The sequence below is a fragment of the Chelonoidis abingdonii genome, chromosome 5 (genome assembly GCF_003597395.2).
Source record: "Chelonoidis abingdonii isolate Lonesome George chromosome 5, CheloAbing_2.0, whole genome shotgun sequence".
NCBI lineage: Eukaryota > Metazoa > Chordata > Testudines > Testudinidae > Chelonoidis > Chelonoidis abingdonii.
The window spans coordinates 68,747,728-68,765,794 of record NC_133773.1 but is presented as its reverse complement, the minus strand read 5'-3'; the positions used below and the strand labels follow the sequence as shown (position 1 = coordinate 68,765,794).

The following is an 18,067-nucleotide window of genomic DNA, read 5'->3' as shown; positions in this document are numbered from 1 at the left end:
CCACTGTCAGGGAGGAAGGTATCTGTACAGGCCCATAATTTCCTGCATGCCATTTAGAGGTTTATGTGGGGTACCTTGAATGTAGGCCCAGAGAGTCTATAATACATTTAGCATGGATATAAAACTGATGTTTGAGACTGTATATTTTTAAAATAGTGTAGAAAATATAACCTGAAAAATATAATGTGGGAAAAAAACCATATTTTATGGAGGTCATAATCTATGCTTTTCTTATTACCCCAGATAATGGATTCAAATGCTGGTGTGATACTGATAATAAACAGGATTGATTTTGGTTGTTATTACTTCCCAGAAGATCTGAATTTGGACCAGGCACTATTCATGTAGGTTTTCATAGTTTTTACTCTAGGGAAAAAATATTTTAAAAATATACAGTCTCAAGCATCAGTTTTATATCATGCCAAATGTATTATGGACTCTCTGGGCTACATTCAGAGTACCCCACTTAAATCTCTAAATGGCATGCAGGAAATTATGAGCCTGTACAGAGACCTTCCTGCCCAACAGCGGGGAATTGTCAGTGCAGTGGGGATTGAATCCGGGACCTTAAGTGCTAAAAACACAAAACTAAATCCAGAAGCAGTGCCAGGGTTTTTGGCGCCCTAGGCGCAGGGCCGGCTCGCCAGCCCCGCGGCTGTGGTGGACCTCCCGCAGGCGTCCCTGCGGACGGTCTGCTGGTCCCGTGGCTCCAGTGGACCTGCCGCAGGCATGCCTCTGGATGCTCCACCGGAGCCGCGGGACCAGCGGACCCTCCACAGGCATGCCTGCGGGAGGTCCACCAGAGCAGTCTGCTGCCCTCCCAAATCCTGGTGCCCTAGGCAACTGCCTCGGTCTCCTAAATTGAAGTGCCAGCCCTGACTAAATCACTTGAGCTAAAGGAACATCTGTTATCTCAGCGGTTCCCAAACTTTTTATTAAGGTGATGCATGAATTGTAACTGCAACAGCAATATTGATTTTGTATTAACTTCATAAAAACATTACTGTCTCTAACATACAACAGTAAAATAGTAGGTGCAGTGAATGGATGAGCTCTGGGCTTCAAAATAAAATTCTTAGAAAAAGGAGATCCAGATTTGAGAAGGCATCTTTTATCAGACTAAGTTAAGCTGATACAAGAGTGGCAGAAGTATTATTGCTGAACAGTTAATTGAACCAATGCAGCCCTTTTTCTGTGAATTGTCTGCAAATCCAATTTGATTTATTAGTAATCATTCAACAAACACTTTATGCTATTATATTTAAGCATATATAGTATTTGTGAGCTATTTACTGTGACTGTCTCTGACGAGTCATCATTTGTTGTTCACAGTGTGTGATTGGTCACTTAAGCTACATGTTGTTGCCACTTCTTCTCCGTAAACGGATGATTGAAATTTCATAAACAGAGATCAGTGGGAATATTGAATGCCTATATCTGTGCACAACTTATCTTTGTTTACAAGTGGATAGGGGTGTTCACACCAAGCACTTCCCAACATTAATGCATATTCAAACCTCTGCACTCAAATATTCATGGAAAAACAAACAAAGAGACCAGACTGAACAGCAATTCAGAATTCAAATTAATTTCTCCACTCTATTTTATGGTCAGTTTTTATTAGCATGCACAGTATGACCAATTTTGACAACCAGTTGCTGAGCTGCTGGAGAATATACAGTGTGTGGACTAACACACAAGTGTATGCACAGAACTCAGTATGTTCACAGTCAAAATTAAAGAGTTCAGTTTCTTCTCAGTCTGAGCTCATAGAGTCTGGGTTACACCTAATTCAGTAATTCATCCAATTTTGTTTTCCAGAATGACAAATCCCCAGGGCGCTCTACAAGTCGATCAAGTAACATTTCAAAGGTAAGTGGAATATGTTAACTTATTTATTTTTATATAGAATTCCAAGTCACAGCAACTTAAGTGTAAAGCAGTACTTTATTCCACTACCCAGATATCCTTCTTCTGACATTTTCTTTGTATTCACCAGGCTGCCACGCTTTCATTGCAATGTAAAACATGTTAAAATACATAACAATCTTTTTTCCACACTCCGTATAATACCTTTGGGAAATATGCTGTCATCTTTGGTCTAAGGCGGAATTATTTCTTACTCAGTTCTAGAATGATGGCACCATAGTGTTCAATATGTTGCAGTTATGATTGTATCAGCCTTTGCTATAGGATTCCCATCTACAGGGATTCACAACTAGGAAATTTACACCAGAAATGGGCCAGTGGTAGAATCTCAGATCTCTTTCAGTTTCTTGGGGGCAGTAAGAGTGTGTCTGTTTCAGACTTGGATCCATGGATTTAAGCAACTCTTATGGTTTTGGTTCAAATGTGGCTGAAATGTCAAGTCCAAAATGGCAGAAAACAGAGTTAAAAACTGAAATCTCACGAGAGCAGTTCCAAAGGTTTTGGCATGATAGAAGACAAATCCAAATACTAGCCATAATCTAATTTCAAACCCCAGATCTGAATACTGTCTTCAGTCCTTCTCTAACAAAAATATGCGGTGCGCTGGACCCTGCAATAAAAGGTTTTATCCCCATAGCAACATTTGATTTGAAAATGCTCACTCTAGTAATTTTTAAGTTACATGACAGCAGTTCAAAGGCTAAAAAGGTTTTCTGCTCTTGTATAACAGAACCTATGGCTTTGATAAAACCACTGTAGTGTATAGTATGATATAGTCTCTTGTTTCTTTCAGGATTTTTTGTAATGACTCTATGATGTCTAATTCCTCTTTTAGTGAGTTTAATTAAGATTTACAGGAAAGAATAAAGTAATTAGTATGTTACATTACAATGTATAATTATCAATATCTGTACTTACCCGGTGGGAGCCATAACAGTGTATTGGGTACACATTATACAATATCAAAATTTGTATAGTGCCAGTAGCAAAATGCATATTTACCTGTCTGTGTGTCCATCGGAAGGAACTAGAATTGTCTATTAAATATTGGATTTACATTTGATATAATTTATGCTGATATAAAGCTGAGGGAACTCAACTGATGTAATCAGATTTCTTCGTGATTTACATTGATGTAACTGAGATCAAAATCTGGATCTACCCTTTAAAGTATTAATAAATACACCATCACTCTGTCCAAATTATGTATGTAGGTATGTCATAGCTTCCTACTCAGATCTGAACCTTAGAGTTCAGAAAATGAGATGCTAGCATGAAACCTCCAAGCTTAATTACCAGCTTAGATCTGATAGCGCTGCCACCAGCCAGCATTTCAGTGCCCTGGCTCACTCCGGGCTCCCAACCTTTCCTGGGGGAACCCCAAAGACTCAGATCCCGAGCTCCACAACAAAGGGGAGCATCCCTCCCTATGTCCTCCTCGTATACTGTCCTCCTTGATGAACCCTGGAAGTCACCCTCTTGCAGTTCTTGTACAACCAGACCAGCCAGAATCAGGTTTTCTCTCACCTCATTCAGTAGTCCCTGAAATATGCAAGTCTTGTAATCCAACCAAAAGATTTCTCTTTTCCCCTGTCTTCTTCCCCACCAATTCCCTGTGAGCTGCAGACTCAATCCCCTTGAGCCCCAACTAGGAAAAATCCAACAGGTCTTAAAACAAAAGCTTTATAGAAAGAAAGAAAAGACATAAAATGGTCTCTGTATCAAAGTGACAATATACAGGGTTATTGGATTAAAAGAAAAAACAATGAATAAACAGCCTTATCCACAAGAAATTACAATTTAAAACATTCCAGCAAACTACACACATATAAATACAAAAAAAACAATATAAGCCTATTGTCTTTCTACCTTTGTACTCACAACTTGGAAATACAAGATTAGAAAGCCTGGAGATAGAGTGATCCCCTCAGAGACTAGAGAGCAACACAGACGAGACAAAAGACACACACCCAAAACTTCCCTCCCTTGAGATTTGAAAAATCTTGTTTCCTGATTGATCCTCTGGTCAGGTATTTGGTTCCCTTTGTTAACCCTTTACAGGTAAAAGAAACATTAACCCTTAGCTATCTGTTTATGACAAGGTATCAGCTCAAAGAACAGTATAATATTTTGTATCTCTTCTCATCTGCTTCCATGGCACCTTTTTGTTATGTTTTAAGGTCTCATATAAGACAAAAAATTACAGATGAAAACCATTGGTTTAATAACTTGAATGTTGTGAGATACCAACCAACAAAAGCCAGGAAATTCAAAACTGAGCCTCAAACTCTAAGTATTAACTTAGTCTGTCATGCCTTTATCTCATACCATTGGCTAAAAGAAAAGGACCGGTGTTGAATTGTAGAAAGGGTTCTGAGAGGCTTAATTAATGCTTGTAAAATGCTTTGAGATCCTCAGATGAAAGGGGCTATAGAAGTGCAAAGTATTAATAATAATTAATAAGAAGAATGAGCTCAGGTACCTCTCATGACAGGAGACTGAACTAAATAACAGATACCCTTAGTTCTGGCAGTGAGATTACAATTAGGCATGTTTGGTCCTAACTCTGAATTCCTCACTTTTTAATTTTTGACAAATTCTTAATATTATGCAAACATAATGTTATGTGTGTGAATATTAATAGTGTCATTATAGATGGGCCCAAACTGATTCCCTAGATGCAAAGACTCTTGAACTTTTGCGAAAGTTTTGATTCAGACTTCACTCTACTACATGCTGAACTAAACTCAAAACCCTAATACTCCCAGACTTTGAGAGGATCCAGAGATTGTGGCTCAGTGCCTCCTTAATTTTGAACCTGGTTAGTTATAATACCTAAATTTATGATTATTTACAATACATAGTTGTCTGTTTTTCTAACAATGTCAAAGTACGTGAATTACTTTTAAATTATGACAAAACCACAGCATCAGCGGTTCATAAATAATCAGTAAGGGACTGTAGAAATATATTCAGTGTGTGTTAAGGCAGAACATATCAGCTACTAACATTTCTCTTAAAGTGACCTCTGTGGAGATCAGTTTTTCTGGATGATGCTCTTTAAATATGATGTGCACAGCTTACAAATTAGCTATTGCAATGCAAAATTATTGCCCTTTCTTAAGCTGTCTCCTGCTTATCTGTAGCATGATATCATTCCATTTGACCAGCTACACTATATATTCCACTAATAGGGAATATGCTGGAGTATACTTGACAGGGGATTCAATGTTTCCAATTAATTTTCTGCTCCAGAAAATGTTTCTTAAGAAGAAAATACATGGCTTTAGATTAATATAATGTGGTACAAAACCTGATCTAATTTAAATGATTCCCAGAACAGCATAGTTCTACAGCATATTTTTTTTCCTAGAGCAAAATTAAAAAAAACAGGACTATTCTCATTAAAAATGTTTCTGCACCCATCAAAGTCAATTGCAAAGTTCCCACTGACTTCATTGGTGCAGGACCAGACATTAAGTTTTTTTCTAGTGATATGAAATACAATATCAAAGTGTGTTGCTTTTATTCTACAGGTTTCTGTTTGTAGTATTTCTGTAGAAATGGGTGGAGGAGAGAGGAGGGGGTACCTATATCCTATGGGTCTGACCCAATGCCCAATGGAAAGATTCTTGTTGACATCAATAGATTTTCAATCAGACCCTATTTAAGATTCAGTGTATTAAAGATGTAGTAAATACAGATTCATATTTTATTTTCTGTGGACTGATCAAATAACTTCTTCAAACCTGCATCTACCTAGAAGTTGCTATGAATTGTTTTTTTTACATTGAAAGTATCTACTGAAAAATAAAGTTAAATAAATAAATAAATCGTGATTGTGCTGGGAATGCTGAGTTGAGCCTCTGACTCTCCATCATAGGGGTAGTGTATTCAGTTGAACTAAAGGCAACATTTTGGTAGTACATTAGTTTCATTGTATTGAGTATGCATTTGGCAAAATATGTATATGTTCTGCTTATTTTGGATTATATGCTCTAAAAATAGCTGTGTAGACACATTGCAGCTGGGGCTGGCACTCAGGCTCTGAAGCACAGGTTTGGGTGGTGGGGTTTGGGCTTCAGCGCCTCAGCTACAGCCCAAGCCATAATGTCTAAGCACCATCTTACACAGCTGTTTTTAGAGTGCTAGCATGAGCCTGCTAGCATGTAGACTCAGGCTTGGAGGGTTGCTTGCAGATGCAGTATAGATATACACTGTGAGGCCTGTAGCCATGTAGAATGTGTAATTAGCTTAGTTAATCATGTACTTAAAAGTAACAATTCCATATTTTTTTTAATTCACCAAATTCTAATTGAAAAGAATACGGGACAGAAGCAGAGAGAGTTATGGGACTTCGAAAAATATATATATATATTTCCTGTTGGATTATAAACAGAAAATATTCTAAAATGAGCTGAGTATATACATATTTTGCTTATTTATATATGAATCCCCAATAAGAATTTGCTCACTGAAGTATTTGAACCAACATATAGGAAAAAGTTTTTTATTCATTAGAAGTTGATTTTTGTACTTGTGGCAATTCATGGTTTATACGTAAATTAAAACAACAAAGGTGGCAATTTATGAGTGGTTGATAATAAAATAGTTATTGGGAACAGTGTCAATAAATGTAATATGCACTTGACTGTAAAGGTCACCTTAGAAAATGATGTAGATTTATTGCTGGTGAAAGGTGCTAATTTACAGACCTAGTGAATGAAGTAATTTGATTAATTAGAGGGCAGCAGCAGGGCAAAACTTCACCCAAATGCTTGCCCAACAACATGCTCAGTGCTGTACTAGGTGGGACTTTTGCTATGGGCCAGAAATAGTAGTGGACCCTGAGGGTTGTTGGGTGCAAGAGGGGACTGAGGTAGTCTCACCCACTTTTTCCACTTTCCATTCGAGCCTGCCACCTGTTAAGACTCTACATCCTTCCACTCAGACCTCCATTCCAGCTCCACCTTGGACCAGTAGCCTTCCCCTTCATATTAGCAGCAGCTGCTGCTGCATCACTTCCACCATTTCCCCACCCTGGAGCTCTGTGCTAATCTGGCATTCGCAGAAGGAGAGTTAATGAGGATGCCTGAAATGCAGGCACCACAATAGTCTGTGGCAGCCGAAAAAGGAGTTACTACATCTCCTCTATCAGCCCAGCCAGATGTGTGAGGTTCCAGCTGGTGGGGATGCATAAAGGGCTGCCAAATGCCTGAGTGTTCTGCACAATGAGTGACATTTAGCAGTCCTGAAATGGTTCAATTTAATAAGTGTTGCATAGGGAGTAAAGAGATTTATTTTGTTTAATAAAAGGATACCAAATAGCAAAATGTCGTTAATGTTTCCTCCTTTGCTCATATTAGTAAGTTTTCCACGTCATGAATATCCCACAATCGGAAATGGGGAACAAAAGCCCACTATGGGCATGAAATGAAGGGCCAGATACTCAGCCAGTGTAAATTGGGATAGCTCCACTGAGTTGAATAAAGCTACTCTGATGTATACTGTAGATCTGGCCCAACTGTTTAACTTTCTGCTTCTTTTATAACTTCAGCGAGAGGTCTGGTGAAAGTTACAAGCTCTGTTCTACTTATTATGAACATTCATTTTGAAATAAGAAAGTCTCTAATCTTTCAGTATAGAGCATAACCCTCAACATTTAAACCAGTCACTGCAGGATCTTTAACCTTGTGGCTCCCTGTTCAAATCTAGCTCATGTTGCTGTCAGATTTTGGTTTCTCCCACCTATTCATTGTTCTCCATACGATATGAAGGTCCAGTTCCAAGCACAAAACTGCTTACCACAATAGGCACCCTTGTGGCAGGCTTACTAGAGAGTCCAAGGAGTTATTTTTTTTCCTATTGTCTCCCCAAAGTAAACCACAGCCACTGAGATTTAAACAAAGAAACAGTTGAGGGGGGACAGAAAGATGTAGAAGACCTTTTTGTGTTCAGCTGAGGAATGATGATGTGTGCAATGCTGGCTAGACTTCAGGAGAGAAACACTGGTGGAACTCTATCTGAGGTCATTGAGAAGAGCAGCTTGTCTTTTATCCATTTAGGAGCCAAGTCCCAGCATTTTATTTTGGCACTTCCCAGCCCAGGCTAGTAAGTACTATCATTAGATCGAGAGATAGATATGTAATCTTTTTATTACAGTATTTTTAATCAAACTTATGGAAATACCTCATTGTGTTTCAAAGATGAAAATTGTATTTTGGGTTTGAGGGAGGGAATTGGAGAGGAAAAAGCCATTTTTATTTTCTCCTAACCATTTTCCTCATCCATCTATTTCTTTCCATACTGATTTTTGTAAATCTGCCAAGGAGTGCTCTGGATGTAGCCATGGAGCTTGTGAAGTAATCTTCACATCACTTGGTGCACTCAGTCCGGAGAGGAAGAAATATTATCCTAGGCTTAGAAGGCAGCTCATCATTAATATTTCCATTTCATATGGTCACCCACATTTCATACTCTTCATGATTGTTGTTTGTTATCCTTTCTGACAAAAATGAATCATGAATGTGTAACAGTTGGCACTAACATTTTGACCTCAAACACTTAAGCATTAGGGCAAACAATGGGGGAGGGTCTGATTTTTACAAAAGATTTATTAAAAATCAAGTAGAGGATAATCTATGCATGGAACTAATGTTGTCTGTCTGCCGTAATCCTCCAGTTTCAGTCTGTAGGTTTGCAGTCTTGATGCCTGTTTTCAATTGTGGTTCATTTCAGGGAAAATCCATTGGGCATGTTAGTTCACTTGCTGCAACTGTAATAGATTTGGCCTATCTTCTAGTGCCCTTCTCCTTTCGGACCAAGTTTTATCCTGCCATGCTTCTCAAGGAATCTTAGGAAACTATCTTCGGCTGGGATGGTTCCTGTAATTGAGTCGTCTTATAAAAGATTCTCCCACTTATTGACATCTCTTATTGCAAAGTCTGTGCAAGAATAGTCGTCTCTTCCTGAGATCAGCCTCATACACCATAACAAGGTTACCTGGCTCTTTCCTTAGAGCCTTAGCCCTCAAGGGCTCCCTTCTTGTCTGCCTTGTCTGTTTGGGTTTCTGGAGAAGTTCCTTTCAGCAGTAGCTCCAGTGGCAGTCCATTCCTAGGTACTCCCTCTATCAAATGTAATGTCCATTCTGGTCAATTTCTTGGCCATAGGATTTGAAAAGTAGTCAAGTTCACATTTTCACGTGTTCACATCCAAAATTTCAGGGTGTTGGAACCATGACGGGTCTTGACTAGGGATATAAATATCCATAAAAAAATTAACCGTTTAAACGATTAAAATTGTGTTGTTTAATTGGTTAACCAATTAAAGGGAGAGAGGCTGGGGATGCTTCGGCTAGCCCACGTGGCCTGTGGCTGTTCTGGCCGGCTGGCCCATGTGCCTGGGGGTTAACAGTCAGGGTAGGTTAACCGGTAAGACTAATGTTTACCAGTTAACCATTTTTAGTGTTTTGCATCCCTTGTCCTGACCCAAAAGGGGGTTGTGGAGAGGTCATAAAGCTGTTGTTGGGAGGTCGCTGGATTGCCACACTCACTTATGTGCTACCTTCATGGATGGGTTCTGAAGGCAGCACCTCTGGAGCTTCCTGCAGCTGCAGGAGGTTTCTGGAGGTGCTGGTGGGTCTGACCTCCCCTGTGCTGCTGAGAGCGCTCCAGCCTAGAGGCTCCTAACTGCTAGTCCCTGCCACGCTGGGGAGGAACAGGAGTTGCTCTTCCCCTGCACAGCCACTCTCAGGGGAAAATTAGACCCACCTCTGGGTACTTTCCTCATGCTGCTGGGAACAAGCACCCTGCTTTCCCTGCCACCTCCTCCCTCTCCCCCACCAGAGTCTTTAACTGTCATGTGTAGTTACACACCGCAGTGTGGTTGCAGCCTGCTTTTCACTGTGGTGTACGTGTACCCTACACGCTGCCACAAATGTAGACGAGGACTATTCCAATTGGTTGATGGTCTTTTTAACCATGACCAAATAGTGAAATGATTGTGTTTAATTTCTGTAGCACTTCTGAAGGAGGCTTAGTAGTACTCTAGATTTTTTTCTGCACTGTTAGAGTTGCCTGATATTCACTACCACTGGTCATCTGCATGGATAAAGAAGGAAAGGCTAAAATTAAAGTTTTTTTTTATTTTTCCATTATCTGTCATCTCAGGTAAGGGAACTCGTTGAAAATCAGTCGTTCATAAAGATGCTCAACCCCTTTTGTCTCACTGAAATGAGTTTCAGTGCACTACTTGTATTTCTCTCTGACTCTCATTACAGCTTGCAGACATTTAATGACTGAATAGAGAAGAATTATTAGGTCATTCACAGCAGGCACCAACTGTAGCTATCTGACTTCCTTTGCAAGTAATGTCCAAGTTCAAGCAAAGGATTGCACATAATCTAATAGATATACTTATAGGAATATTGCCTTTTTTTCATTTTAAGCACATCTATTGCTATCACAGGGTCTATAGCATGTGAGTCCAACTAGATTACTCTGGTTAAAATCGAGTCTACAATTTAATGAAATATTTGAGAGGAGAGAAAAAGGGAAAATATTCTTAAGTGAGTTTATGAACATTTTATTTTGAATATGAAACTTTTCATAATTTCACTAAGTATTTGCCCAGTTATGTGACTTGTTTAACCTGGTACCATTATGAATGAAAATGGACTCATTTTCAGGATTAAAGGATATTTTTCAAAGAAAAGTGGCCAACTTTGAGTGTTGGGGATTTTGCCTTGAAGACATTTCAAAATTCATATTTTTGCGTGTTTTTATGTTAAAACAGTGATTTCAACAGATTTCATAGGAAAGTAGAATTTCAGGGATGTAAAATAATGAAAAATATGTTGAAAATTTTAGTGTGACAACGTGCAAAAGAATTTTCACCACTTTAACAAAGCATTAGTCAAGAATTTTTAGGCTCTAGTCAAATTTCATTGTTACACTTTGCCCTGTGGTGTCCTTCACTGCAACATATTTGATAAGGTCTTTTCTGATAGCTTTTCTGTCCATGTTACTTACACAAAAGGTCAACTTTATTTTTTTTAATATGGCAGTAGCTAGTTTCATTTTAAATAATTGTACATTTTTACCCTTCTTTATCTCACTCTCATCTCTATCTCTCACAGAATCACATATATTTATATCTTTGTTTTGGACTATTGCTTACTCTATTAGTTCATTTTGCAGACTCTTGATGAAAGATTATGCTGCATTGTCGAGAACACTGTAGATATGCTCCATCACAGAGGTAATTAATCAGGTATTTATGTGATGTAAGGACCCAGAAAATTAGAGGGGAGAAGATTAGCATTGTTTGTAGTAATAGTCATTAGGACTCTGGAGGTGAGTTTAAGAACGTAACTCAGTTTATGCAGAGATAGAAATTCATTTCATTAGTTTAACTGAAAATGTAGACACAAACTGGTGAGGAAGAATTGCACATTAGTCTAGTTCCACAGAACTTCAGACACCAAGCACTTGAGCAGCATATCAAGACATTGAAGCAAAGAAACAAACTCAGAAGCTAATTATACCCAGATGGCACAACAGTTTCTAACTGCTACTGGAAATATAGCCTTATAGGACCTCAGAGTTGAGGGCAACTACATCTGCATTTCCCTTCACGGGTCCAGGCTTCTAGCAACTGTGACTGTTGCCTCTCTTGGATGGAGACATGTCTCTCTCTTGCCTGTAGTTCCAGGCTGAACAGTTCCCTGCCTTCACTGTGTTGTTCCTAGTAAAATACAGATTATCTAAACAGGCTTATTTTGCCTTCTCTTCAGAGACTAAAAACAGTATAATTGCCCACAGATGTAAGTTACCATACAACTCCGTCTAAGCAAGCCTATTTTATTCTTAAGGTAAAAGCACTACAGAGAATATATTTTCAAACAATTAAAGAACCTATACATGTGATAGCTTACCAGAGATCACCCCCCAACTCCAGCAGGAGTAGTCGTTCAGCCCACAACCAGGGGTTTTCCTGTGGTTTAAAGTTCATCACACCCCTTTGTGCTGAACAAGAACCCAATCCTATGGGACTGCAGTTGACCAGAGTCCTTCCAATCCTTCCTTAAGCATTGGGACCCTCTGTAGACTGGAGGTCCTCTCTGTTTCCTGGATCCAGGGAAGAGGTAAAGAGTCAGTTTAAACTCAGGTTGTTTATCCCAATGTCCTTTCTTTCTCTGCTGGCCTTTAGATAATCCTGCTTGGATCTTTGAAGAGACCACGAACAGGTAATCAGCCAGACAATGGGCCCCCTCCCCAGAATGAAGCTTGAAAGAGTTGATAACCAAAGGAATTACATTAGCACACACCCCCTTCAATAAAATTTGCATCCAATAATACATAAACAATTGCATATTTAATACAATGGATCCCAAAGAGATTAAACTTAATTCAATAAGGTTTGTCCAGGATTTTTCAGAAAATTGTCATCTTTCACATAGGGTAAGTTTTCACTAGTACAAATAGTGTGTCCTTTTCTGTGAGAGAGCTAACATGAAAAAACTGTCTCGCTGTGAAATCCAAGTGCCCACAAGGCAAAGCAGTAGTTTTACTTCAGTGTAGATGATTGAGTAAACCCTAGTATTTTGCAGCTTGATCTCTGTTAGCTTTCTCTTCATAGAAAGGACATGAGGAGAAATCTTGGCCCCATGAAAGATGATGGGAGTTTTTGCTATTGACTTCAGTGGGCCCAGGATTTCATTAGTCTTTTGTTAATTAATGAAGACACAGCACTTGTATTAAGCCTTTTGTGGATGCCGCAGTTAGGAAGCATGGGCAACTACTGTAACTCTTCACCCCTTACACTGATTTAATTGTCCGTCAAGATATGTTCCTTAGTTTCTGTAGTAAGAGCACACTTTAAAGGGCGGGAGGGGGAAATCTGTTTTACTGTGTTGTCTTTTGAATCCTCTTTATAAGGCAAGACCAAAAGTGTGCTTGTTTTTACATGTGGATGTGTGGTGCTTGTTGGGTTAGGAGTGAGGAGGAAGGAAGGGTTAGTTAGACCTGCTTTGCTAGCAATGAGTGTGCTTTTCCCAGAGCTTTGCAATAATTGACTGTAAACTGTTAGGGGCAGGGACTGTCTTTTTGTCATGTGTACAGTGCCAAGCACAGTGGAGTCCCGATTATGGCCCCCAGGTACTACCATATTACCAATACTTAAGAATTAGAAAATAGAAAATAATTGGGACTATGAGGGGTGGAGATATCCTGATTTGATTTATATTTTTTTTTCTGCCTGGTACTTGTATGTGTGTAGGCAAATGTGCTAGCCTTTTAATTAGGCGGTGGTGGGGAGGAATTGGGACAGTATTTTTAACTTTTGGGAAAGTCGGATAGTTCCTGGGATAGACAGTCTTTTACGTGCCTTTATTTAAATCTAAATAAATAAAATATCTAGTCTTTTACCACAGGAGAGTATATTTCTCTTCACTGCCTGTGTCGTTTCTCTAAACATCTGAATTATTTAAGGGATATGATGATATGAAAAAGATCTGGTGGATTCATTTCTTTCCATTGTGGTTATCTGGAACAAATCTTGTCTTTGAAATATAACCCTCTGAGGATATGTTTATGTATGTATTTGTGAGACTGACTGGTTGTACTAAAATGCTTCCTGGGAGAAATGCTTCTAACGCATTGTAATTATCTTTCTGCATGTTCACTATGATTCAAGTGCCCCTTAGTTAGTGATGGAAGCTATATGCAGAAAGTCTTAAAAATTTCCTGATGGAAGGTTGTCCTTATTTTCCAATTAAAAGAAATTCAGACTCAAAGTAAATTGTCTGATTTTCTTGGCTCCGTTACTTTTCAAAAGCCCAGAACAGGCAGCAGAATACTCTTTCTTTGGGAGTCTGGCACAGGGTCTGTCATATAAAACTCAGTTGAGTTATAGCTGGAGGGAGGGAGAAAGATGAAGTGTGGTAATACTCATTGCCTGGTTTAGAATGTGGAGAACAGTAACACTCAATGGACAGAGACTGAAAGATGGAACTGATTTTTGGTGTACCTTTAATCTCACCTTATCTAATATTTTTGTCACCAAATATTTATCAATTTTGTCTCTTCTCATGATATTATAAACAACAACAAAAGGGGCACTGGCATGTCAAAGACATACCTGCTAAATGACTACTTTAAAAATGCCAAATTACTGACCACGCATGATTTGGTATTTTGAAGCATCTGTCCTAGATATTGTTTTAGAGGAATATTTATAAAGATTCACTATATTCTCATTTACATACTGCTTTCTGTCTAAGGGTTTAAAAAAATGGTACAAGCAGACTTCACTGATGGAAGATTTTTTTTTCATAGTTTACAGTCTATTCTACCCATCCTAAGTTAGACATATGGAAAGCTATTTCACTCTTTCAATCAAAGCTGAAGATTGTTCCACCTGGGTTTTCAAATTCATAGTTTACCCTCTATATAGCACTCTGAGGTGCAAATATTAAGCGTGCCTTATCACAATATAAGTGGCTGATTTACACCATAAAAGCAAAACGCAAGATGCTATGCATAATGTAGCTTTTCTGTAGCTGCAAACAACACACTTCCTTAACAGTGTAGCTATCCGAGAATGCACGGTACACGCAATCAGAATGTCTAATTGTAATAAAGTGGTTGTGACAGTGTTAACTGGGTTACCTAATGTATTATGGGATGGAGCTATGCCCTTCCCCTCCTTTACTTCACATTTTAGTCAGGGGGAGTTTTCCCACCACTGTGGTGTGATAAAGTTATATAAAGCAGCAAGTTTCCACCCTGCCGTTCTGTGAATAGACTTATTTTTGTTGCGCTGAGCAGTCTGTTTATGCAAATAACCACTGCTGACTTAGGTTTTAAAAAAGAACATGTATTTTTCACAGAGCTGGGAGTGTTCTTAAAAAAAACAATTCAGTATCTATAGTCACATCCTGCAGTTGACAGGTTGGCCTGCTATGTTTGCTCACTATCAGTTGTAGGATTGAGGTTTAAGATTATAAATATTTAATCCCACATACCCTGGTATAGTGGCAGCATGTAACTGGTAATTGGCCCTTCTCTGTGATTCTTAATAGGCCTTTCCAAATTTTGCACTAATCCTTTGAATGGGTATTCTCTTCTGAATTACTGTGACTTTTCAAAGGGCTATGTTCCATCTTTTTTTAAACATAACTCTCAGTTGAGTCCGATGGGGATAATGCATAAATCTGAGGTATAATAAGGCCCTTATTTATTCAGATGTGTAAGAGAGTGAGCATATCCTATACCTACGTGATAACTGTTTATGGCTTCTTAAAAAAAACAAAACCAAAAATGTATAAATCTTAAAATGTCATTATGCTTCAAAAGGTGTCTTCAGTTAACATTATGTTTACAAAACCAACATTAAAATATATTAGAGTAAATATTATCTTAGTCACCTAAATGATAACTCCTGCTGATAAACAGAACAGGTAATATCAAAAAGTGTGGGGCAGACTTGTAGCATAGCTCATATTAAACCATTAAAACTCTAAAACTCCAATGCTGACAAACACATTCTTAGAAAAATAGACTGTTCTTGCAAACATTAATAAAGCATATGTAGTTAAAATTTGATGCAGCAGCATTCAAAATTATTGCTGTTTGTTTTCCTATCAGGTGTAAATATTTGAATTTGTTCAGAACACACAGTGGCTGTTTGTGAGCTTATTGTAAATAGTATATTCTACAATGTGTATGACAACAGCATTTGTTTTCCTAAGTCTCTGCCTGACTTTTGAACTTCTGAATAAAATTTCATTGGATATGCTTCAACTTCAAGGGCCTACCAGTATAGAATAATGCATTTTTCAATTTATTCTTGGTTAGATTTGACCTGTTTTAAACTGCTGTTCGAATGAAGTGTGTATGTGTTTGAAAAAATACTATGCTTGCTGCTGTACAGACTGTATGTAATTAAAATGCCTACCAACAGTTTATAAACAATAATTTATCACTCAATTGAAGTCATGCAAGTTGGCAACATGTACTCGCACATCTAAGTCAAATTGTGTGTGTGTGTGTGTGAGAGAGAGAGAGAGAGAGAGATTTTATACACACCTACATCTTAAAATAATATGGCTTCTTGTCTAGATAGGTTTAGAGTGATAGCCTGAGCTATAAGACTATATATATATATATACTATATATATATATATATATATATATATATATATAATATATATAAAAAAAATTCCCTCTCACCCCTATGGGTGGTATGTTGTCTCCTCAACCTCGGTCCTCTACCAGAGGCCTGGGAGTTTGAGGGTTCTGCGCAGTATCTTAGCTGTTCCTAGCACTGCACTCTTCTGGACAGAGAGCTCTGTGTGTTGTTCCTGGGATCTGTTGGAGCCACTCACCCAGCTTAGGAGTCACAGCCCCGAGGGCTCCTACCACCACTGGGACCCTTTGGCCTTCACTTTCCATATATATTAATATATGTGTGTGTGTATCAAGCAGTCCTGATAGCATCAGGATTACATGATGCTTGTTGTGTGAGTTATGTAAAATGTCCCATTTTCAAGCAGGCTTTTAAATAATAATCCATTGAATTGAGGGATCGATATGCTATCCTTAACATACTTTATTTTATGCACTTTATCAGATTTAATGTGCCTATTCATTGTTGAGCAATATGGCAAATTTAAGGCCCCAGTCCTGCTAAGTGGTGTTCTCCCTGTACAGAGTCCCACTGACCCTGTGACGATCCCAACAGTGACTCAAGAGCATGAATACAAACCTCAGGACATACTGTTAAAAACCAAGGTACAAACCCCAAATGGTTGCGTTCTAAATTCAGATTTCACCAACCAATTGCACGAAGTGCAAACTCCTGAGACACTTTAATAGCCTTAATGTGGATCACAGACAGACCCTGGGTACTCTGGTCTGTCTACCTCCAGCCAGGTGAGTGAAGCTCAGTGATGCGTGAATCACAGTAACATTCTGGTTACTCTAATCTCAAAGGACAGTCACTTGCTGTAGGTCAATTGCATGTTAGATCTCACATCAAAGACAATGCTTGTAACCAGTCCTATAGTAACCTATATGAAGATTTATTAAATAGGAAAGGAAACTAGAGCCTTATTACAAAGTTAAAGCAAGAAACATAGACATACAAATGAGTTACAGCCGTAGGCTTCAAAGGGTAATATGGCTTCGGTAATCAGCAAGCTTTGCTGATTTGTCCTTTAGGGCTAACCAGGATAAACAGCTGGGGATCTCTTGCTTATGTCTAGAAGTACCTTGCATACCAGAGTCGAAGAAGCTAGAGATCCTAGTTCCTTTGGCTGGAGATTTAATCCCTTGTGCCATGTGCTCTGAGGTGCAAACTCAGCTGATGGAAGGAGTCCACTTGCATGACTCATCTTCATGGGAAGAGAGGGAGAAAGCAATAAGTGTCTTTGGTCCTTTTGTGGACCATGTCTCAATCATATATAGGGAGCTTCAGTTGTAAGATCAACCCTAGCCCAGCTAGTCTTGCTGCATCTCCACTTTTGGAAGGAGCAGCTTTTCACTCTAATAATGTCCTCTCCTGTATGGCAATTCACAATACAACTCTCAAATATTACTTAGAATATACAAGGAAATTAATGCAGGCAGCAGCTCACAAGCATTCAATAGTCTGAACACTAAACACATTCTTATCATTCTAATACCTACTTTATCAATATGAACCCATGAGTGAGCAGACTGATCTAGCTATGTAGTGTCATGTCCAGCTGAGACATGGGGACTCTGCATGAACTGGCATCTGGGCCAGCGCATCACAGACCCAAATATTTTGCTGCATTCTGCAATACTGGTATGTCTCTTTAAAAACTTGGCAGCCTCATAAGTCTTACAACGTTTTGCCTTTTGGAGCATTGAGATCCTTTCCCGTAGATATTTCCAAGATTTGATAGCCTTTGCACTCTTTTCTTCTTTTAAATAAAAGAATAAAGTGTTCTCGAACAGAGAACATAGTAGCACTGTTCAGATATGTTTTTCATTTTTATAGTCCCAAATATGAGAACTTCCTCAATCTGCATCTTCAGAAATACAAAAGATCAAAAAAGCAGCGATGAAATACAGCTTGCCTGTTGTGGGGGACAGCATTCCTGCAAGAAGTT

The 18,067-nt window shown here is 38.7% G+C and overlaps 1 protein-coding gene across 2 annotated transcripts in view; it reads left to right on the top strand.

The window, feature by feature from the left end:
- The window catches only part of MARCHF1 (membrane associated ring-CH-type finger 1), a 247,434-nt gene that overhangs the window by 152,074 nt on the left and 77,293 nt on the right, over positions 1-18,067 (top strand). For both annotated transcript variants that reach the window (XM_032802951.2, XM_075066354.1), the window contains exon 3: positions 1,822-1,872. In XM_032802951.2, the coding sequence (XP_032658842.1) occupies positions 1,822-1,872 (51 nt within the window). The remainder of the gene's footprint in view (positions 1-1,821; positions 1,873-18,067) is intronic.